This window comes from Camelus ferus, chromosome 3 (genome assembly GCF_009834535.1).
Source record: "Camelus ferus isolate YT-003-E chromosome 3, BCGSAC_Cfer_1.0, whole genome shotgun sequence".
Taxonomy (NCBI): Eukaryota; Metazoa; Chordata; class Mammalia; order Artiodactyla; family Camelidae; genus Camelus; species Camelus ferus.
Window position 1 is genome coordinate 54354180 of NC_045698.1, and position 24575 is coordinate 54378754.

The following is a 24575-nucleotide window of genomic DNA, read 5'->3' on the forward strand; positions in this document are numbered from 1 at the left end:
AGATGCACTAGTCCAAAACCAAACAAAAAAACCAACAGGCCATATGCTAGCTGGGAGAGATGGGTAGAGAAGACTCGTAATTAGAGAAAGGTTTTTTTCCTACATGTTACATACTCTTCTTCTATTTATTTCTGCTTCTAAAATTTACCAAATAAAGTAACTTACACCAGATTACTTTGCTTCTAGATACAGAAAGAAGAATGGAGAAACAGCTTGACCCGAAATTACAACCTGAGCTCTTAACTGGCATCTTCCTCTCCGACAAGCATTACATTAAAACTGTTACATCTCAGATACCAGCTAAAGAATTTGCAGCTATTGGTGGGGTGTTTTGGGTAGCCATAGTTCTCCCACCTTTTCACCAGCTGTAAAATGTTTTCCTTCACCTTTTTCCTTAAACTCTCTCTTCTCTAGTGCATCTCAACAACTAAAAATGGTAGACACATGTGAAGAGAATTACCCAAGCAGCAAGCAGTCCCCACCCACTCACCACCCTGGCAACTTCCACTATTTTTTTCCCACATTAAGCAGTGAAACACACTGAGGCAAAATGTTTAAAATGGGAAGTGGAGTCACAAACTTGGGTTTGAATATGGACTATGCAATTTACTATGTGGCCTTGGACGAGGTATATTACCAGAGACTCAGTTCCCTGCTATGTAAAATGGGGCTTATATCCCTTTATGAAGTTGCTAGAGGGATTAAGCAAGAAAAAAAATTGTATAATTACACTTATACAAGGTATCTAGAATAGCCAAATTCATTGTGACAGAAAACAGAATGGCAGTTGCCAGGGCTTGGGGGGAGAGGGAGGGGAAATGGGCAGTTATTATTGAATGGATGTAGTGTTTCAGTTTGGGAAGATGAAAAAGCTCCAGAGCAAATCGTGGTGAAGGCTGTACAATCATGTGAATGTACTTAATGCCACTGAAATGTACAATTAAAAATGGTTAAAATGGTAAATTTTATGTTATATATAATTTACCACCATAAAAACAAAAACAAGAAAAGAATGTTCTATCAATAACCCGTATCAAAAGACTTTCTCCCCCTTATTGGAGAGAGGCACAAAAGGAAAAAATCACTATCCCAACACTCCAAATTGACTGGCAAAGGAATAGAGAAGAGTTCATCAACCAAAATTAGCCTAAATCTTGCAGATTAGAAATCCAAACTACTCCAAGTCCCAACCAACAAATTTATGTAATAAAAGTACATGGAGTTCAAACAAAAATCAAATTTTACTTATGATGTAGCATTTTCAGAGTTAAGTACATACAGGATTGTGTATAACACACTATAATGATATTTTTCACTTAAAGTATTGACATAAACTTTTAGCTATCATCTAATCCATGATCTCTGTTGAATCAAATCCATACCTAAGCCTTCTTAAAACATATAAGAATCTCTCATTTTAAGAGAGGCAGCTGTAAGGGGGTTGCCTATAGCTCAGTGGTAGAGCACATGTTAAGCATGCACGACATCCTGGGTTCAATGCCCAGGACCTCCATTTTTTAAAAAATTTAAATTAAAAAAAATAAATAAATAAAAGAGGCAGCTGTAGTATAATGAAAGAAATAGTGACCTCAGAACTAAAAAAAATATGACTAAGCTCTGCTCCATGTTATCTGTATTACCCTGGCTGGGTAAGTCAATTACCATGTATAAATCTCTATAGTCAATGAGAATTATCTCCTATCTTACAGAATTACTGAGAAATTTAAATAAAGCACATTGAAATACCTTAAAACTGTAGTGTATAATTCCATTTGTTATTAAATTTGCTGAAACGCAAATTAAGATTATCCTATCAAAAATTCATATTAAAATTATACACATATTTCATAGTAATAGAACTAGGTAATCTCCTGTAGTCCTGATAGCCACACTAAAGACTACTAAACACCTATATGATAGAAAACTCTTCTTTAGAAATTACATATTAACCCTGATATGAAATATTAGAAATGCTGGGGAGAAAATAAGCTAGATGTAGTGATATCCTGTCATGATATATTTATAACAGGTCCTACATTCACTTATTCCACAAATATCTAATCAGAATTCTAAGCACTGTGCTAAGCAGTGGGAATACACTGGTGAATACAACACCATGGTTATTCAGGGAACTTCCAATCTAACTGGGAGATGAGACATTAAAGAAAAATCACACAAATAGTTCATAAATTTGTGACAGATGTGAAAAAGGAAAAGTAGAGGTTGTTATGATGCATAGGGTAAAGGGGTCCAATCCAATCTGGGAATTTTATGAGAAATAATTAGGTCAGTTGTACCAACCTTTGTCAACCCCAAAGGCTCTAAGTGTTCAATAAATCTTAGCTATTTCCATCATCAACATTACTGTAAGAGCCATTCCACTGTCCTCATTAGGAACAACCATATCCCTGGGGTTTGGAAGATAAGAGATAGGCAATCTTATTATTTAGGAAAACCCAGGTACACTAGACCCACGACGCAACTCCTCAATAAAAACCAAAACCAGGCTCCAAGAAGCATAGCTTCTCATCCCAATTTTGACGCATATTTTACACATTCTTGAGCAATTATGCTGAGGCTGAGAGGTTACCACAATGGTAGTTTAAATCTGTCTAAAATACTCTAACCCTAAATCTTCTCATGACTGATATTCTTTCAGTATTACTCTGGTTTCTGCTCAAATGTCTTCCCTAACTACCCAATCTAATGTAGCCTCCCAGTCACTCCCCATATTACATCACCCTACTCTATTACTTTTCTAGTACTTATGACTATCTGAAATTGCCTACTACATTTACTTGTTTATTATAGGTTTCTCCTTCCAATTTGAAAGGAAGTTCCAACATTGTAAATCAACTATACTTCAATTAAAAAAAAAAAAAAAAAAAGGAAGGAAGGAAGGAAGGGAGGAAGGAAGTTAGTTCCATGGAGGCAGGGACCTATTTTATTTTCTCCATATCCTCAAGATACATCTTTCTTGCCAAAGACCCCTGTCTTCTTTAGGTAGTCCAGGTACAAGGGAGAATGTTTCCAGCCCAGGGGATGACTGATTTAAGCCAATTATGGTAATCCCATTACCCCTGCCAGTAACTGGTTTAGGGGAGGGAATTTTACAGTTCTCTTCAATAAGGCATAAGAAGATATCTGCTAAGCTTCAAGAAAAGGTTTTCCCCCCTGATTAATGAGACAGGAAGGAAAAACCTTGCCCTTCTTCCTGCCTTCACACTTGGTTGTATGAGGAAGTGGCACTGGGAACCTGATGCAGGGATGCTGCATTCCTGACAGGGAAACCATGAGGATGGATCAGAGAAGGTGATCTCTTGATGTTCTTGATTCCCTGAATCAACTCTGACACTCCCTCTCCCAGACATCCTGTTATGTGAGATTTATTTTTAAACCCTGATCAATTAAGCCATTTTCTATCTCCTGTTTTGATACTTGCAGCCAAAAGCATGATAAACTCTTAAGCCTCTGTTTCTTCTGTAACATTAACAGAAAATAGTACCTACAGTCTAGCAGATTCTTGAGAGGATTAAATGAGACAATGCCAGTAAAATGCCAAACATAAACAAAATACTCAAATGACAGCATTGCTGTTATTGTTATTAAACATTATACTTCCTATGACAAAACTCCACAAGCTCTTTATGTGGTATTTCAGATTTTGTCATTTTACAGAAAACATTTTAATCCCGTTTAAATAGTTATTTTTAATAGAATAATTCATTTACCTAGCTCTCTCCCAACACTAAAGTAGCTTTTGTTTTTTTCCTCAGGTATGTAAATAAAATAAGAATCAAGGCAAATATCAGATCACTAAATAATCATATTAATTTCAGGCAAGAGACTGTTTTTGGCATCATCTCCTCCCTTAACTTACATAGACAGAGCCACATATAAATTTTCATCTACTATTCTTACCCTCCCAAATATTTCATCAGTATCTTAATATGGCTTGGGTTATACTAATTAAAAATTAAAATATTACCAATGAAAACTATTATTTCTTCTTTAAAAGAATTACAAAAATTCTTTTAAAAAGAAAATAAAATAAAGTGTTGCACTTCAGTTTCTACAATTTTTTTCTGTGCTCCACTACTTATTTGATATGCCATGAAGCAAAATTAATACAGAAGATCAAAAATAAGAGATTGCCAGGTCACTGGTTCAAGCTCACTCCAGCTGAACTGTGATTTAAAATGCTATGATGGCTCATTACTGTTGGAAAGCTGTTTGGAGTCCTACATGAAATAGAATCATCAAAATTCTTAAAGTGAAATATGAGGGTAGTTTTGTCATTATTAAAGAAGTGACACCAACTGAAGTATCTCTTTTAAAGATGAATAAAGAACAAATATTAATTCCTTCACTGCAGGGGAAATTCCCAGGCTCTTCTAAGCCCAGATAAAGTTTTGGTTCTGTCAGTATTACAAAAACATTATTAGGTCCTCTTTTCAAAACTCTTTAATTATTAACCTACTCTGACAAAAGTTACCAGTTACCCATTATGACCAACCAAAAGTTTGAGCAACCCGTAGGGCTCCTAAGAGGTACCTGGAAAAACTCCATTCTTCCTTGGGTGGACCATTTTTCTGCCTGTTTTTCAACATCCTCACAAAGTGAATAAGATATATAGCTCAGGGACAAACAGCCTCTACTATTTCTCTTACACTACTGAAGTAAGTAGGATATAAATCTTGGTGGACCACCCTTCGTATCTCTTTATAGTATACATGGGGTTTTGGTATAGCAGTCAAATAACTCTTACAGCCCTAGTCATGTTAAGTTATACACATATGTTAACAAAACCTTGTATTAAGAGATGTTGCAAATAAAAAAATATATAAAATCTGATAAGCAAAGTTTAAAATCTAAATATAACCACTTATTTTTTATTCCAAACTATTTTCAGATTTTAACAAATATATCTTATTCTATTGCTCCAATGCTATTTTAAGGCCTTCCTTTGAGAAACAAGTTATTAATAAAATGAATTATTTTAGTATGTTACAGAGACTCACGTTACTAACCAATGTCGCTAGTATGCAAATATTTTGTATCATTTCCATACCAATGTCAAAGCAACAATGTACACACAACAGTATATTTCCAAGTATTCCAAAATAAAATCATAATTATCTTCAATACATATTTTCAATTATACATTCCATGTCTTTTAAATCCAGCCCATTAATCCTCAATCCTACATCCCAACATTAACGTTAACAGTTGTGATCTCTATGGAAGAAGGAAGATTCTAAATTCAAAATGTTTTTTCCCACAAATTTACTTCTAACTCTAAACTATTGGTGTGAAGTAGTAATAAACAACAACCCAAATATTGCAACCTTTGCCCACGGTGTATGTTTCAATTTTAGAACAAAGTAATTCTACTTTCAAGTAGTAATTGAAGATGCTGGACACACTTAGTCCACTACTGCAAAGCAACTAAAATTTAATGTTCTTCATCCTGAATTGGTTTTATATAGTAAACTAGCCCTAAATCATGGGAATAAAGCTTTCATTGTTTTTCCTTCACAGCCCTGAAAGATACATTTCAATATTAATACTATTTCTAAGAGTCAAAATAAATCTTTAGATAAACAATACTAAAATTTAACTCTCAACGTCTTACATATTTTTTCTTTTTGTTCCTTCCAAAAAAAAAAAATCAGTTTTTGGATACTTCTCCTAAAATAATGAAAAAGGGATCAATCAAAAGAAAAACTCTCACAGCTAAGATGACTTTTAGATAGAAGTATTTTGGAGGAAACATCCTGGGAATTGAGGAGAGTCAATTTAATACCTTATAGAAAATATCATTCCCATAAAGGTATTCCTTCATTAGTTTCAGAAATCTTGAATTGTGTTCACTGCATTAACTGCTTGTCAATCAAGTTTCTGAAGAGAGTTGTATTACTTCACTTGTCCTACCTTTATTTCCTTCAGAAAGGAAGGAAGAAGGAAAGTTTATCATTTTTGAGGGGTGTGATAGTAATTTTTTTAAAAAGCGAGAAATAAGGTGATGCTAGTAGATACCAATCCCTACAAACTCTTTTACATGGAGTACTTAAATGATTGTTAGATTTTAACCACTTAAAAACAAATACATGGTGTTTTTAAAAATTAAAAACCAAAGTTACTTTTCAGAGCCCCAGGTTAGATGCACAGTTAGGTATCTGTGGTTTCTGAGTTTACTTAATGTCACAGTTTACTCTGCATATCTTATGTTCAGTGTTGCTTTACAGCAGATTCACCTTTCTGTGCTATTATGTAATTTTAAAGATGAAATTAATTTAATCAAAAGGTAGCAACACAACTCATCAATTTGCAGGTGCCAGTTATTCTTTCTGTGGCACTGTGGCATACAGAGTAGCTTCAAGTTTGGCAACATTTCATATAGAAATTGTTCACAACTACACTAATTTTAAAACTTAAGTGATCAAACAAAATTTCTGGAATAAAAAATCTCAAGAAACAAGGATTCGTCATTATTTGAGACTTCCAACTTTCACTCCTAAAGTTTCTATGTCTTCCCCACACACGTATCTGCAGCCTGTCAAAATGGAGGGTATGAGCACAGGGTGCAACAATAGTTAAGACTGCATATCTGAGCAAATCTTTAATAAGTCTGATTATGTTATACTGTTCCCTAAATCTGTAGCATTCTACCCAAAATCAGGAAGGCAATCTAGGATACAGAAAAATGTATCTTTCAGCTTCAACTACAGGTTTTAAGTAGAGAAATCTTTGTTAGAAATCCAGTTGGCAGTATATCCCCTGGGCAAGTTACTTAACTAGTTCGAGCTTTCTTTTTCCTTTAACGGAGGAAAAAAATCACTGTCTTGCAGAATTGTTGGGAGAATCAGAGAAAATATAAATAAAGCACTGAACACAGTGACTGGCACACAGAATGACAAATAAGGCTTTTTGGCTTATTGTTATGTTGTTATTAGCTATTTTTGAAATACACCTAGGGTAGAGAATATGGAACTCAAACTTTCAAAGTCCTTACTTTGGGAAGTCATTGAAAAAAATTATTTTCACATTGAAAAAATGTCCTTGAGTCTAACATCTACATTTATTCAACAGTATTTATTTGGTGCTTTTGACATCTGAAGGCACTATTCTTAATGTCAAGGGATACCTTGGAGCAGAAATTAAAAGTATTATCCCTTGCCCTCAAGAAACTTACATTTTAGAGAAAACTAAACATTAAACAAACAATTCCATAGTTACTTAATTGCAACTGGGATCAGTGTTATAAAGAAAGCCTGCTAAAGGGGGAAATGACCTAACAGGATCAGCATTTAAATTTCTACACAAACATCCCTCCTCCCTCCAAGGGTTTTCAATCACTCTATAATTAAACCTAATCCAAATCTTTGTATAGACTTGATCTGTCTTTTAAAACAACAAAATCAGTAATTAACTTAACTCCAGCCATTTTTATGTTCAGAACTGTAGAGTGAAAAATAGAGAAACTGTAAAAGCTACAAGTTAATTTCAAGTATTCCATATAGTGACTTCTTAACGAAAAGGAAAGCAAAGATATAGGTAAGGGTCTGTCTGCTATACACTATGAACTCATTAGAAAACATATTTCTTGATAGATTATAAAACTAATATTTTTATTTTATGTGCATGCCATTATTTTTAATGATTCATTTTTCAGAATGTTTTTATTAAAGTTAAATATTTATATATTTACTACTGTGACTTAAGGCCAGTACAAATCTAATTTTCTTACTAAAAGAGCATTCTTCTTCACTCAGGTACCTTTTAAAATCTGCCACCTTAAAAAAAGATCTTTTTTTAAATCTGGTGACATCCATGTTAAAGACAACTTCAACATTTCTATCTTCAGAAGTTAGTAGACTGTTGTAGAATGGTAACATTTAAATCCCAAGTATGCATAAAGGGAAAAAATGAGCGATCAGATCAACTCTCCCACCAAAATGAAACTAAGTTTATTCCATAAAATAGAATCTACCTCAGTGTTTGTCTTAGATTCAAACAACATTCACCTAGAAATTAATGCAACAACAATTAGCCCAGAACAGCCATTGTCGCCTCTTCACCTATATTTAGTTCATAAGGCAAGCCAGTCCAGGATTCCTGCTGCCAGTTATAATGAATGGAAGAAATATATTTAAATCAAATAGCACCATCTAGCAGAATCCTCACTACTTTGCTCATAAGAGTAGCTGTATTCAGTTTGGTAGATCTGACAGCAAAAGTGGCAATTATTTGTTTTCATGACAGAATCATAGAATTAAAGCTAAGAAGGACTACAGACACACCAGCTTCAACTTCCTCATTATTGTATCAGATACTAAAAAAAAAAAAAGAATTACAAAGTTATCAGAATATAAATTCAGCCATTCCTGGAAGTCCAAGTAAAATCCATAATTACTTTGATTCTCAAAGTCAGCCACCCCCGAAATAAGTAAGATTACGTCTCAATATACATTTCAATTCCTCCACTCCTCAAAAATATGAAATCCAAATACCCTGTAATCATTAAAACATCTCCCCTAAATGTCTTCACTTTCTCACATATATTACAACCAAATGATTAATGCACACAAATTAGGCTATTTCAAAACTCCAATTCCAGTAACTGCTGTTTCTTAACCGGGTTATCAAGCTAAGTCTTTTATATATTCCTTGTCACAACAACAAGATCCTGAATATAGCTCCTCAGAAAATACCTTTGGAGAAAAAAAAAATCTCCGTTAATTTTCTTGTTTTGTTTTGTTTTGCTACATCAAGGCCTGCCACCCCTAAACCCTATGGGAATTGTGTGCGTTGCTGCCAACACGAAGATTAGGAAATGTTCCATCCCTAGGGCACAAGAAAGTTTCAGGAGAAGACTACTAACCGCCTAAAGCAAGGAGAGAAACTCGGTAGTCTGCACATTCAGTTTTTATTTACGCAGCTATTTCCGAGCGCAAGGTAACCAAAGTAGCTTTTGAGAGATGCTCTCAGACTTTTCCCCAATGTGAACCCCTCGGAAAGACAGCGCGTCCAGTGACAGGGATACGCCTCACCCTGAGAGTGGAGGCGGTTGCTGGGGATCACTGTTAGATCCGCAGCACAGAAAAAGGGGGTTCTTCCTCAGTAGTCACAGTCACTATTCGCTCTCATTTTTAGTAACAACCAAATCACCGTTACAAGTACATAAGAATAGCAGCAAACAGCCCTGCGTCGCAGCGTGCCGTGACGGTGGCATCCCGGGCCGGGAGGGGCTCTTTTCTCGCCAGCCTCCTCTGGGCTTCCACCGAAGTTAACACCTGTATCTCCTCCCCACCCCGACCAAACAACTGCTCCCCACCTCCACACTTCTCCTCTTCCCCAAGTCCCCGTTCGGACCACTGCCCCCTCCCCTCTGCAGACAGCCCTCCTGGTGTCGGTCGCCGCGGCTCCCACGTCTACCCCTCCGCGAGCCCCGAGACCCCCGCCCCGCCCCGCCCGCCGCCGGGGCCGCCGCGGCCCCGCGACGTTTTGGAGGCTGCAAGTCTCCAAAAAAAGTTATCCAGCCGCCGCGGAGCTGGGTCGCCTGCAAGCGGCAGAAAAGCCAGCCTGCCCTAGCAGATCCCGCTCCTCGCCAGCATACTTTTCCTCCCCGGGAACTCGGTCCTTCTCAGACTCCCAAACTTCAGCGGCGCCCCTGCGCCCCCAAACGCTGCTTCGCGAGGTGCCGGAGGCTGCAAACGCCGCGTCCCTCCGCCGGCAGGGAAAAGCCCGGACGCCCACCCGGCCCACGCCCTTCGCGCCCCGCGCGCGTCTCCGCGCCCCGCGGGGCCCCGCTCTGCCGCTCCGCGCCCGGCTTCCGCCCGCCGCGCGCCCGGCACCGCCGCCCTCGCCTCGGCGCACCCGGCCCCGAGCCCCGGAGCCCGAGCCCCCGCCGCCCGCCCCGACCCCAGCCCGCCCCGCCAAACACCCACATTCCCTCTGCCTACCCTCCTCCACGCAGCTGCCCGCTTTCGTCCCCCGCGACCCCCGGCGGCTCTCCGGTCCCCGCAGCCCCGGACCCCAGCTCTAAAGTTACTTTGTGAGGAGATGAACCCGCGGGTTATTTCCCTCAATCACCCAAACAAGTTTCCATCCTCGCCACCAGCACCGCCGCCGCCCCCCGATACACTCACTCCCCCACGCCGGCAGCCCCCCACGGCTGCCCGCCCCATGCAAGCACCTACTGGGAAACAGCCGCTCCCAGCACCGCATGCCCCCACCTCGCGGACCCCTCCTCCTGCCAGCCCACCCCTGGCTCTCCCCGGGCGGAGTGTCTGGGTGTCTCCGAGAGAGTGTGCGAGTGCGTGCGTGTGTGTGCGCGCGTGTGAAGGCGGAGGTGGGTGAGAAGCGGAGACACTTACTTCTCCCGGGCCTGGCTGTCGGACGGGACGGCGCTGCTGTTACTCTTGCCTTTGCCGTACATGCTTGTGCCGAGAGCAGCTCCCACTGTCACGCACCTGTCAACCCATCACAGCCTCCCCGGGAACAGCCCCGTCCCCATGGCGACCCACGCAGCCACCCCCACTATTGGCCGCCCCACGCCAAAGCTCCGCCCCCTTCGCCCGGGCAACCCACGAGACTGACAGGCCTCCCCCTCCCTCCGGCCTGCCGAAGCGCGCGGCGGCGGCGGCGGCTACAGCCTAAGCGGCAGTCTCCTCCCTCCTTCCCTCCCTCCCGGGTTCCCTCTCTCCTTCCCTCCCTCCTTCCCTCCTCGCTCTCCTCCCTCCACCCGCTCTCCTTCCCCCCTCCCCCCTCCGAACCCCGGCGCAAGGGGGGAATTAGAAACTGCTCTAGAAGGATTTTAAACAACTGGCTGTTCTCTCCGTCGCCGCCCCTCCCCCCGCGCCGCCCGCGCTCGGCTCCTCACTGGAGAGAAGGAGCCGGGAGGAGGGGAAAGTGCGGCCTGGAGTCTCTGGCAGGAGCCGGCGGAGCTGGAGCCGTGGCGGCCCCAGACTTTGGGGCGCCCGCCGAGTACACAGACAGACCTACGGCCCCAGCCGCCCTGGGGACCCCCCCCCCCAGCCTTGTCTGCCGCTCCTCTCCTGTCTGTGACCCCCACGCCGGTACCCAGGATTGATCTCTGCGGCCCTCGGCCCTACTCCCTGTAGTGTCGCCCCCACCCTGCTCCCAGAGGGCCGGCTGGCGAGGGACACGCACGCTATTCCCTCGACCTTCTGGCTGAGCGACTGGGAGCGACTCGCTTTCCCTCCCGCCGAGGGACTACGCCTCTGGCCCTTGGCGCCGTTGGGGTGGCGTCGCCTGGCCCCCGGGGCCGCGCCCTGCATCCCAGGAGAGCATTCTGCCTCGGGCCTGCCTCCTCGTTTTAGAGATGGTGTCCCTCCCAAAGATGACTTGGTGACTCCTGGGGCCTCAGTGGCCCCCTACCTTGTCCCCTCTAAGACCGGAATCGCGCAGCGTTGACCACGCACCGGCTTCCCTGCGAGGTCTGCTGTAGAAAAGGGCCTCAGGTATCCCCACCTGGCCTGCTTCTCCAGCCTTGGCCGTTGGTGCCTACTCATCCTGACCTTTGGAATGCAAAGGGCCTTTAATAGGCCTTTAAAGACATCCCAGTCCTTGTCCATCAGAATATGCCTCAGCTGCGCTCCAAGGTGTGCAAAGCTGTGCCAGAGCTGAAAGTCTGCCTGAGAGTATTCCTGGATCCAATCCCCTAATCCCATTTCAGTAAATGAGCATAAGTTTCTAAAATACACACAACCTGGTTCCCAGTACAACTCCATCCTTTACTTTGTGGAGATTCTTGGATGTAAAATAAGACAGTGCAAATTGGGGTTAAAAAGAAGAGATGGGCATCAAATAGGGAGTGACGGAAAGAGGGGTGCAGGTGAGGGGTCGGATGGGGAAAACATCAGGAAAGGATGAACGAACAGGGATCAGCTGTGGGAGGGGAGACCAAATAGGATTCAAATGGGGAAAGATACCTTTCTATTCCTCACATACAGCTTTAAGCTTTTAGTAGTAGGATCATAAAAATGTATATGGGGATACAGAGATGGAATGGAAAGAAATGGCTTATATGGGCATTGACAGCAAGTGATAGGAATAAAACATCAACAGAAGGTTAAGGAAGGGCGCTTAGTAAAAATGGGAGAAAGAATCAGAAAAGATGCTGGTAACCAAACATAAATCAAAACCTGGGGGAAAAGAGGAAGGACCTGCTATGCTGGTGTTAAGGAAAATGAAAAAAAAAATTGGAAAAGGTCAAGTGCAAAAAGATAAGTAAGAAGAATAAACAAGCAGGATTAAATGAAGTAGCCATAGAATGTGACAGCAAAAGAAGATGACAAAAACAGTAGAGGATTGACATACAAAAAAAAATATAAGAAAGTAAGTGTGCTTTTATTAAAAGTACAAAAATTCAGCTGATAGAAGTGAAGATAAAGAAAGTGAAAAAAGTCACATTGGCTAAAGTTGATTAATTTATAAGAGAAGTAACTTGCCATTTCTTACTCAAAATTCTCTTCTCTGTTTATAATGACCTGCAGTGATTTGGTGGTGGGGACGTGGCATTCATGGGCTCTGAGGAACTGGAAGGAGTAATAACCTCTCTTGATGAAGTTTTGTTCAAAATGCTCAAGTGTATGTAAGGCTGCCACTGTTTACAGACTCTACCTTCAACATTAGCATTATGTAATTTGTTGTTCAATTATCTACTTCCATTGGCTTTAACTCAGACAATTATTAGCATCTCAAGGCTCGGTCACCCATAGAGCATTCCCTATAAGGTGCTGCTTAGAGAATGCTGTCAAGGAGGGAGCTCTGGCAGCTGCCGCCCACACCTGAAATAAGGTAAGGTTTCCATTTAAAACCAAGAGTGGGCTTTGTACTATTATCTAACAACAACAACAAAAAAGATATCTTTGCACTGGAGTTGGGATTCTCCCTGATTCTCAGTCATGATACATTAGAATTGCCTTAAGAGAATTTTTAATTTTTTTTGTTTGGGTTTGTTTGTTTGTTTTTCAATACAAGTTCTGGAAACGCCACCCCAGACTAAGTCAGAAACCTGGGGAATTGACCCAGGCATCTCGTCAGTATTGTTTGTAAGCCCCAAGTGATTCTTGTAAGTAATCAGGGCTATTTAACTGTGCTCTTCAGTACCCATTTAAAGACAGCCAATGGGCACCATCTCTCAGAACAGTACTTGTGGCTATACAAAGCAGATGACCCTCCTCACGTAAGGCATTAAGACATCTTTGCAGTAGACTTTACTTTCTACCCACTGAGCCAACAGATTTGTTAATAGGATGAAAATGTATGATCACATGTGTTCTTACAGTACAAGACCACAAATAGCAATAGTTTAATTTACTGTTTCCTAAAGAGAAAGGAAAATGAAGAAAGAAAACAAGAAAGACTATTTGCTATTGCTGTAATTTATTCATTGATTGGTCTTTTCCCAGCTTTGTTACACAGAAGAGTCTTCTGAATAATGGCATATTTTCTGATATTTAAAAAATAAATAAATTATAAATCTGCACAGCAGGGTATGGAATTCAAAACAATTTGGTCTTAGTGTCTGGAAATAATAATATGCTAAAAGATCTTAGTTCAGAACTTGCCAAGTTAATGTCAGAGTTACCTTTATAAGAATGTTATCATCCAACAAATATACAAAGTGAAAACATGACTATTCCTACACATGGTAACCTTACAGCCTAAGTAATCAAATCAATTATCATTAAACTATCTCAGCAGCTACCTGAACCATCATCTCTGTTTTATTTTCCTCTTAACGTTTACACATGTAAATAAAATGCTTCTTTGCCCTTGTTCAAATTATTTTGAGTACAAAGAGTGTTCTTTGCATCAGCAACTGTATCTCATGGGGCCAATATTGTAATTAATGAGATTTGAAACACATATTCAGAGCCAAATTTGAGATCCCAGACACAGAACTGAAGATCCATTGTTCTGTTTTTCATTTTTAAACAGGGGGAATAGATAGGAGATTTAAAGCTTCCTAGTATAAAGAATTACACTGTATTTTTTAGAAGTTTGGAAGTTTTTTTTAACCTCATATATGAGGCTGATTAATTCTGAGGGGTTAGGTTTTGGGTAGGGGAATGCTGACCAGCTGAGGCACCAGATTGGAGCATTTGCATTTGAATTTGATTTTTTAAAAACTTTATTCTGTCAGATATAAAATACTACAATTATTCAATCATTAGGTCTTTTTTCCCCTCTCGTTTTGTTTGGGCACATATGCACAATTTCCTCTTTCTGGAACCTGCATCTTATTCTTGGAAGTCTTTATCATTTTAAAACAGGGAGTTTATTATACCACCCTGCTCAAGCTCTAGATTGACTATACATTTCTTTGATCCTAATTTTTTTCTCTGAAACATTAAGGTTAATAATGTCTGTATCCTTACAGTGCATGGAACTTCAGAAAAGATTTTTCTTTGCTATATAGAACAAAGAGGCTACCTCTTATGTTTAAATGGAAGCTAATCATGAATTTAATTATTTGCATCACATAAAATATTTAGCATGTTAACTTTAAAAAGAAAAACATTTAGAATAGATAATATTTATTCAGAAAAATTAAACTATTTAAACATAACAATGAATTTTTTTGTTTGGGGGTGATTTTTCCAAAGGACAAGACTGTTCTGTTATTTATTTTGTAAAACTAATAGTTTCTGAAAATAACATCTCCCTACTTACATTCACATCACTTTTCATTTCAAGTCATTTAGCAGCTATCCATTCATTAGTACTCATTATACCCCAGTTAATTAGATTTTCCTAACCAGCTTTTTAAACTGGGTAAACTGAGTCCTAGAAAAATTCATTAGCATGATCTGATCCATAAAGAAAATAGAACTAGTTCCAGGCTGAGAACTCTGTGTTCCTGGCTGACAGTCGTGTTCCCAGACCATGAAGCCGCACCTCTTTCTCTCAGAAGTGACTATTCCACAGAGGAATGCGAGCAAGCTCTGAGATGTTTGTCACTCAAACTACCGTATGAAACTTCACTCCCAAGCAGAACAGACCAGCCTGCTCATATTCACACACTGTCCACAGGCCATGTACCAAAGTAATGGAATGAACAGAGTCATTACAACTGTAATACTATGCAACCTGGTCTCTCATACTAGAATAATAAATGAAATAGGGCCTCAAATTAACATTATTTGACACACTGTTATTGGTTTAACTAGTTAATCTGAGGCAATGACTGTTTTCTTAACCTATTGCCCTGGATTTTTAAAATCCCAAATTAGGTATTCATAAACATTTACTGTTGGGTTAGGAGAGATAGTGTGCAGATCTACTGGTTCTAAATAGTTCCGTGTCTAGGGTGCCTAGTCTTTTTTAACGCTATCAAGAATTTGAAATTTAGTAACCTGGATGAAAATAATTCTGATACAAAGAATTGTGCATAAGCTGAAGATGAATTAAAAAAAAAAACAAGGCTATCACGTATGGCAATTTCACACACTTTCGCACATTTTGCAAAGCAAATTCCAACAGTTGCAGTGTTCACTGGCTGGATTTTTGTCATTAAATGTTGAAAGTTATATAATAGGAAGTATGCCAAAGAGTGTTCTTTACTCAAAAGTATTACTACATTTTGTTAGTGCATTCCTAAATCTTCACAATGGTTTTTCACCTACTAAGGTTATACCAATATGATGTATATGCACTCTTGGAGTTGACAAAAACCCCAGTCTCAAGAGGGAGGCAGTGCAACATTCCAGGCAGTGTCATTTCCTTCTATTGGAAATGGAAACATAGGGGGGGGAAAAAAGCACTACATTTGCTTTTCATAATTTTCCAACATAACTGGGTCTTCTCAACCAAGTGTTAGTTGGTTTAGCACAACATTGTAAATCAACTATACTTCAATAAAAATAGATAAATGAAAGTATGATTCAAATGGGGGGGTGGGGGTGGGAAATCTGTTTAACGCAAGTCCTGAATGTGGCCATTGTCAATAGTTAGCCATAAGGAATAAACAGTCTTATCAGGGTCATGTGTACTTCCCAGAGATATAGAAGGCACTTTAAATATTTTATTATGGAGTGTTCCAAAAGTCTTTGAAACTAGTTGGACTCCATCCTATATATTGTAGTATGTTCCTGAAGACTTGTAAGTCTTCTACAGTGGTAATTGCGACCTGCTAGCATCACCATCGTGAGATTATACATATATAAACCAGATTCCTCATCAGATGAATAATGTTATAATCCTTTATCATCAGCTTTCTAAACTCCTCAGGTCTTTTTCTTTGGACCCAACTACTTGAGGCAGAGAAGGATCCCCCTGCTTCATGATATGGAGCTAGTCACCATTATAAGGCAAATCCCCATTAGCTTCACCCGATTTCTAAGACCCAGGTTGTCTTTAGTATTAGGGGCCAGTGTTAAGAAAGTTAAGAAAGAACACATTTTTGTCTTATGGTCTGCTACTGCTACTCTGAGCTTACCTCCTACCCTGTAACACTCACAGGATTTTAGCTCTTTGAGGAGAACTTTAATCAGTGTCTACAACACTGTGGACACGACTTAGGGCTAGACTTGTTGCTAGGTTAAGGAGAGTTCTGACCAAGGATACTGAGTTCTATGGTACTGTATTTGATGCTGAGGAGCCCAGAAATTGGAGGCTCCAGGACCACTAAATCCATTTGCCCCAGCTTTTCAGCCTGATCTGGTTTCCAAGAGGAAGGCAAACGAAAGCTTACTCTGATCATGGATGTAAGTGGTCTGCAGAGAAGGGTGGTCATGGAAGAACCCAGCTCTGAGGATTTTCTCCCACTCCTCTGGAAGAGTTACCCCTGTACCCCGACTTTCCTGTACTGCTTCCTTTGTTTTTGCCTTCACACTGTGTCCTTTTAGGAGCTCTCGGTTGTATTCTATGATTTGAGTGTTTATTTTTAAAGGAACTTTTATCATTTGTGGCACAAGGAGACATGTCTCCTTGAAGAGAGTTCACTAAAGGGTTGTGAGAAGGGGGTGAGGGGAAGAGGACTATATCTCATCTCCTCGGCTCCCAGTCAGTGCACTTTCTTCAAAGGACTTTACCACGTAAATTCCCACCTTCCCAACCCTTCTTTCACCTGTTCTTTCTCTTTCTTTCCCCTTTCCTTTCTTTCCCCCTTAACCCCTGACAAAAAGACAAAAGGTGAAAGAAATAGGGAAGTTTTGTGGGAACATATTAGCTTGAAAAATATGAAACTGCTATTTTTGCAAGTCAAATATGGTTGACTTTGGCAATGTTATATGGTTCAACCGTGTGAGAACTTCAGTTCTTGCAAACCTGGCCACAATCCTTTGAGGTAGGTATCATTATTCACAAAACTTCCTGGTTTACACAATGAGTGAATGTCAAGAGTACATTTCTCCCTCAGGCAGCCCATCTCTTTAGGCCCTCTCAGGCATTTGATGCATGCATCCTTCCAACCACCCTTGCCCATTAACGTTTACTCTTTCTACTATGATTCTAGAAGGGCAAGCTTCTCTGTGAATTTAGGTTGGAGTAAATACAGGTGGGACCACTCGAGCAAGGCTTATGGGATCTACTTCAGCATGGTAAGCAGCAATGAATTTAATTCTTACAGCCAACTCCCAATTAGGTAAAATCAGAAACACCAAGCCACACCCTGCTTTATTGCAGGCTTGTCCTTTATCAAGTACATCATTTCCCCATTTTGACTATTGTAAAGTGAATCCCTTGGCTCACCACAGGATACTAAAAGGAGAAATGGCATGGCATGAATCTATTTCTCTTGTGATATTTAAAAGAGGTGAGTGTTCTCCTTACTCCAACTAAATTAGTCAGTTCATGTCTTCTTTCCTGTCTTCACCTTGCTCATTCCTCTTTTGATTACATTTCTCAGATCTGTGGGACTGTGTGATTGCTGGAAGATAAACCTGAAAACTGTGTCTTTGTTTTAATTCACATTCTGCTTAGGACAAGCGAGACCTGAATGACTGAGTTGCGTCGCCATCCAATCACTGATCACTGTAAATAAGTGCCCTGCCTCTGGAAATGGTCAAAAACTGGTCCCCTGCATCTAAATCAGCAGATTGCAATTCCCTTTGGCTTTTTTTTCCCTTGTGCGGTTTTCCTTTCCTGGTGAATAATTGTAGTTACTTTCCTTCTTCTCTTGTTTTTTTGGCTTCACTTCCTCCTTCTATTGTTGTAGCAGTCTTTTCCTCTCATCACTTTTCCTGTTGCCTTTCCAATTGGGTGGGGCCCCCATCCAACTCACTCACTGTCTGGCTTTAGAGTCTCTTTGGTCCCAGGGGAGAACAATCTTGTGCCAAACAGTCCCAATTTCTGGGGCAGAAGAAAGATCCCAGAGACTAAGTATCCCTAAAGTTTTCTTTTATTGATTTTATATTAAAATGAAATCCAGGGATGCCTAATTAGGAAAAAAAAAATGCTCATCCTCTTGGCCTTCTAGCCCCAGACCATTCTGAATTCTGACAGCACCAACATCCATCAAATCAAACAATGAAATCAACTTTGGTTACTTAGCATAATAGAAATAAACTTGTAATATTCTATTAGCGAAGGATCAATGTCTCCTGTCTTGAAAATAAACATCAGAGCTTGGCCTCAACATTTATGTAGCAGCAGGAGACCATTATTTTGTGGCAACATTCGATTACATTGACATCAAGACAGATTTATTAAATTAATAAATAGTGCATGATTTTCAGCCTTTCATTTCCAACCACCACCCCCCTCCTCAAGGTGATCTTCCCAAATCCTTCATCCACATTTTGGACTCTTTATTATCTATGACCTTTATTTCTTTTGTTATTTGTCAGTTTATACTCAAATTGATTTTTTTAAATATCCACTTTTTTTCAGGTGGAAAATTTTAAATGGTTATTAAGAACATAGTTAATAATGAGAATCATTGGATTGTTAATTGTTAAACTATTTCACTGACACAGGATTTGAAGAAGAGTATTTCAGGTGTCTTTTCAAAGTTTTCTGAATGTGGCTAACTGCAAAAGCCCACAGTTCTTGTTGCCTCTTCCTCTAACTTCCAACCTCAGGGCCTTCACCCTGGCTGTTTCCTCTGCCTGGAATGCTCTTCCCTCTGCTTTTTGTATGTCTGGCTTTTCCTCATTACTCAAGGCTGCTGGAATGTCAGAGAGGTTTTCTCTGAGAGTCCTTTTCAAAGTGCTTACTACCCCATCCTCAGTCGCTCTTCATCCTGTTGCTCTGTTTTATTTCCCTCTGAGTCACGTTACTATCTGAAATGTTCATACTCTGAATAATGCTACTGACTTGCATACTCCGTGGGGGCAGCTGTCTTATTGTACTTCTTATACCAGATCCCTATGTCCCAAGACCTAGAACAGTACCAGGTAGCCAGGGGCACTCAATAAACAAATACAGTTGACCCTTGAACAGCAAGGAGGTTGAGGCGCTGGCCCTCCAGGCAGTCAAAAATCTGAGTATGACCTCCATATACACGGTTCCTGCTTATCTGTAAATTCAACCAACCTTGGGTTGGGTAGTACTGTAGTATTTACCCTTGAAAGAGATCTGTGTTTAAGTGGACTCACATAGTTCAAATCCGTATTGTTCAAGGGTCAGCTGTATCCATTGAATGACAGACTGACCAAATGAATGGATAACTCTAAAATGATCATATATGAATTAACTTATATCTTAGTTCTGTTAGATATTTGCAACATACAATCTTTCCAGCCCTCTACCCAAGGGGATACTCACATTCTTAGGAATAATAGTGATTGGACAGAGAATATCAGCATACCTTCAGATTTTCAGCTTCTGCTCTTACTCCAATTTATTGTTCCAGCATCTAAATCAATTTAGCAGAATTTTGGTGAGCAGGACATGAGAGAGAGAAATATTTCCTCCTCTTTTCTCTACCACAGATCTAACTTGCTTGGAGTTCCAAGTGGCTTAATGTTGCTGACAATAAGGAAACAAGTAGCACACAGCCAGCAGATTAAGTTTTCAGCAATAAGCTTTCATCATGTCACTCTCCTGCTCAAAATCCTCAATGCCTCCGGACTGCTTATAGCATAACTTTCTCTCCCCTCAGATTTTATCCAGTCTTGTCCATCAGTACGTATAGCCTTCAGTATATTGTAGTTATTTATGCATGTCTGTCTTCCCTCCCTGGAAACAGCCTATTCATTTACAGACATTTACGCTATACCTACATGTTGAGCTTGATATCGGTGAATATACTGTTGAAGAAGACATTTCCCTACTCTCAAGCCCTATAATTCACACCTCAGTTTGTGCTTTGCCTTTGGGAAGTGATACTAATATTTCTGGAATTAAATTTTAGTCCCAGTAGCTGAAGTCTGACAACCTGAGCTGGAATTCTCTCCTCCATCAATCGCTAGCTGTATGATCTTAGGCAAGTTGCTTAACCACTCTGTGCCTCAGTTTTATCAACTGCAAACAGAGATGATGTTCTTCACTATATATTAGAGTTATTACAAGGATTGAATGAGAAAATGCATGTGCTGGAGTTAGCATACAGCTTGGTGCTTAGTGAGTGTTTATGAGTGTTTTCTTCCTCAGTAGAGCTAGTCTATGTCCTATGCAGTCTGAAATCACACACAAACCTACCTGGCACACCTGTCAACACTGTATCACTTTGTACACACAGTTCCCCTTGCCTTGAATGGCCTTCCCTACTCTGGCTCCTAACTCCCTTGAAAGCCATTCTCTGCTCCTAGCAATCTGTGTCATATATAAAAATAAGCTGCCTTTTACTAGAACCTAACTTTTCCTGCGTCTTGTCTCCCCAGTAAGATATAAGCACAAGGATAATGCTATGATTCTTCAGCAGAGCCTAAGACGGCCGTACATTCATAGCATGCACCCGCCAACTCTCTTCTGAAGGCAGTAACTGGAGAATGTAATCCAAGTTTAACAGCCTCTTTATTGGTAGTAGTTGGTCACTGTGATGATATAATTTCAAATTTCACAGATTCAAGGGTGATAATGGGAATTTTGATGTCATCCAGTCACACCTGCAAAGTGGGAGATTCCCACGGTATCCCTCAATTCCAGTGGAGAAATTCTTATCTTTAACAGTTGATACAATGTAAGTACTTTAGGTACTGTTCCTCATTGAATCAACAATAACAATGGGGAGAAAAAAGTAGTCATCCTCCTCCTCATGATAAGCCTACATTTACTTCACGACAGTCATCAAATAATCCTCTTCTCCCAAATGAACAATCAAAATATTTATTTGCATAGCTTAATATCACAAATGGTCTAGGCAAACAGAAAAATTCACTCTCTTGTCAAGAAGTCAACCCCGATGCAGGCCTCATAAGGCCACAGCCAATCTGGCAGAGATCTCTGGAGCAAATATTACCCATCGGAGTGTTCTCTGTCCTGCCAAAATGGCCTGATTTTTATACCCCAGTCTCACTCATTGGATATGAGCTGCCTCAGAGGGCGTGATCTCTGGAGACATTGTCCTTAGCGGCTGAGGCGACCCTGAAGATGCTGATGCCCCCCCACAGCTGGGTAGTGTGTCCTTTGAAAGGGCATCTCTGTGTCTCCCACACCTGCACACCAACATTTGGATGGAGCTCAAAGACAGAACCAGGCTATCTTCCTGGCCTTGGTAGAACTAAATCTACACCACTCCAGCCACATGGCTGTATCGCCTACCCTTAGAATTGCTATGTTCAGAATTATAGAAATACCAAAATGGTATTGAAAAAATAATTCAAAATGGAGTTCAAAATCATTTATTAATAATAAAATACTGGTGGGAATTAAAAGAAAAGCAGAAAGAAATATTGATTGTTCTTTCCGTTTCTGAGTGTGTATAATTGAAATCACAGAATTACTATAACACACAAAGTAATCATGTAGCTTCATAGAACTAGATGGAACATTAGAAAGTGACACAGGGGACGACCGAACATCAGAGAAAACTGACTTCCTATCTCTGTCCGGTCAGTTACAGCCTCATCTGAGGAACCTCTGTCGAAACATTTGAATTCTCTTTGTTTCAATCACGAATAATTGAACAGTGCTCATAACAGGAACACTATCTTGTAGAAATTACTACACAAGGTACAGGATGGAAGGGGAGACAATTTTAAACCAATAGGAAAGGAAACTAAACTAAGGAAAGGATGGCTCATCAGAGTTCAGAATATCAGTCTTTTTCAGTATCATGTTGGAGGGAAGGGCAGAAAATAGTGAAGATCTCCAAATGTGAGTCCTGTAACTTAGCACTAGGTACTGATTTCATCAATTCCTCATCCCTGAGAATTTATCTCTATGGTTAAAACTCATTGATTTAGATCCCATAAATTTATAATGTTACAATCATACAGTTGTTGTGTGTCATTCTGGCTGAGAAAACATTTCATGAATTTTTTTCCCTGAAAAGAAGGAGCCTACAGTAGTATCAAGGATGATCATGATTCATTACCATGGCCCATAATAACTTGTATTTTTAATCAAATTGACCTATGTTTAACAAATACCGTTTTTCTTATATTATGCAAATTATTTGTGAAATAACAAAATAGCATTTACTTCAAAAAATGTATTTTTCACTGATTTGAATGGGGTGTTCTGCTCCTCTTTCACAGTAGGTTTACTGTAGTCCCATTGTAACCCCTTTGCCCAACCCAACTAATGGGGTTCCGCATTCCTGCATAGATGTCATGCTGGGCACCAGAGAACCTCTTTCCATCCCCCAAAACTCAGATTAGTGCAATAACACAGATGTGAGGAGAGAATGGAGGAAGAGAGAGAAGTTAGCTCAAAACTGTGTAAATGATGATATCCAAACTAAATATAAACTCACATGTACCCCCAAAATACCTGAAGGGTAAACATGCCACACCCGTTTCCCACAAACACTTGGTCTTTGAGTTTATTTATCACAAACCATATTATTGCCTAAAAAAAATGCACTTAAAAGTTATCTTAGTAACTTTTTAAAAATTTCAATGAAGCAAGTTAAAGACTTTGATTTTCAGAGTGTATGTATCTAATGAACAATTAGATACCTTTAAATATTTTTTATTATTGCAAAGAAAATCTTGGTCTTAGGCACTGCATGCATCACAACGGCCTCAGGAAGACCCCTACACCCCCAACCCCTTCATCTCAGTGAACACTGTTAACACTAGACACCCGATGCTAGAACCTCCACCACCGTCCTCCCCCAAAGCCAAAAGCCTCAGCTGCCACTTTTGCCAGAAAATGGATTCTGTGAGGCACCTACTTCCTCTCTCATTGTTCTCTTCCTAAACAGTATCTCCTACAAGCAAGGAGGGTTGGCAGAACCCAGGTCCCACATTTGCACCCTTGCTTTAAAAGCTGGGAAAATGTACTCGGGGCTTATACAATGGGAAGGCAGGACTCATGCTGCGGGGAATTCCTCAAACATAGAAAGGGTGTTCAAAAGGTGGTAAGTGGCCACAAAAACCTCAGCAGGAAAGGCAACAAAATACAGAGCTTAAAACTTACGCATCGAGTGACTGGGAGTGCCTGTGAAGTTTCCCCAGTCTCAGAACTGGGGGAGATACTGGTCTTCCCCTTGGGGAGCTGGAGAGGAGTCATTTGTGTGTTTCTTGCTGACATCTTTCCCTGTGCTCCATACTGTTCCAGAAGGCAGGAAGTCCCCACTCAGGCCTCTGACTGGGCCTTTCTCCAGGAGCTGACCCTCAACTGCTGCACAGGGGCAAACTGCCAGAGCAGCAGGGAAAGACTCACCTACACAGGCACAGCCAGGTCTCCGTAACAATTTGGAAATATAACTGACACACAGTGGGGAAAAGAACAGGTTTTCAAGCCTTGTTACTATGCATATGCTAATTATTAGACAGAGGGGGACGTTATAATTGAGTTATGAAACAAGTAAATAAAAATAGAGTACCTGACAGAGAGCTTCTTTACATGATGTTTTTACACTAGAATAAACAATGTGTTCTTTGTAGAGCTTAAAAAAAAAAAAAAAAGAAACAGGATTAGTTTTATTCCATAAACTACAGTCTCTTGTTGTAACTAGACTAGTGCTTCTATTTGCTGACATCTTGATTTTAAAAAACCTGAACAAGTTCAATTTCAATAATTCTTTTTGTTCCAGCAACACCAGAGTAAGGGGGAAAAGATTGATGTTCCTACCCACCCCCACCCGGCCCCCAAAATGGCATATGCAAAAGCTTTAGAATTCTCTTTGTTCAACTCTGGGTCAGATTTCATGAAAAAGTCACTGAAATTCCTTTTGCTCCCCACTCTTCCGTGCATGTGTGGAGGCTTCTGTTCTTAATGAGCACCGAGATGCTTCCTTCCACAGAACTTTATCTTTGAAAGATGAAATCACCTGTTTCCCTCAATGCTTCTCCATCTTGTTTCTCTGTTTTATTACCTTCCCTTCCTTAACCACAACAAAGAACGTGCGCTAATCAATCCAATGTTGGAAAATTCAGTCTAATGCCTAGAATTGGGGCCACGTGCTAATGGTCAAAGCAGAGAAATAAGGGGTACTGGGTCCTGTTATCATTCTTTGATGCTGAATCACTTTGGGTAAAACCAAGAGT

General features: G+C 40.3%; 1 protein-coding gene across 4 annotated transcripts in view; it reads right to left on the reverse strand.

Annotated features, from left to right (window-relative positions):
• SSBP2 (single stranded DNA binding protein 2) overlaps window positions 1-10633 on the reverse strand; it is a 250407-nt gene extending 239774 nt beyond the window's left edge. The window contains exon 1 of one of the 4 annotated variants that reach the window (XM_032475376.1): window positions 10380-10633. In XM_032475376.1, coding sequence (XP_032331267.1) covers window positions 10380-10441 — 62 coding nt within the window. In that variant the 5' untranslated portion in view covers window positions 10442-10633. The remainder of the gene's footprint in view (window positions 1-10379) is intronic. The other 3 variants (XM_032475358.1, XM_032475383.1, XM_032475366.1) reach the window with 3 other exon arrangements.
• Window positions 10634-24575: the final 13942 nt, after the last annotated feature.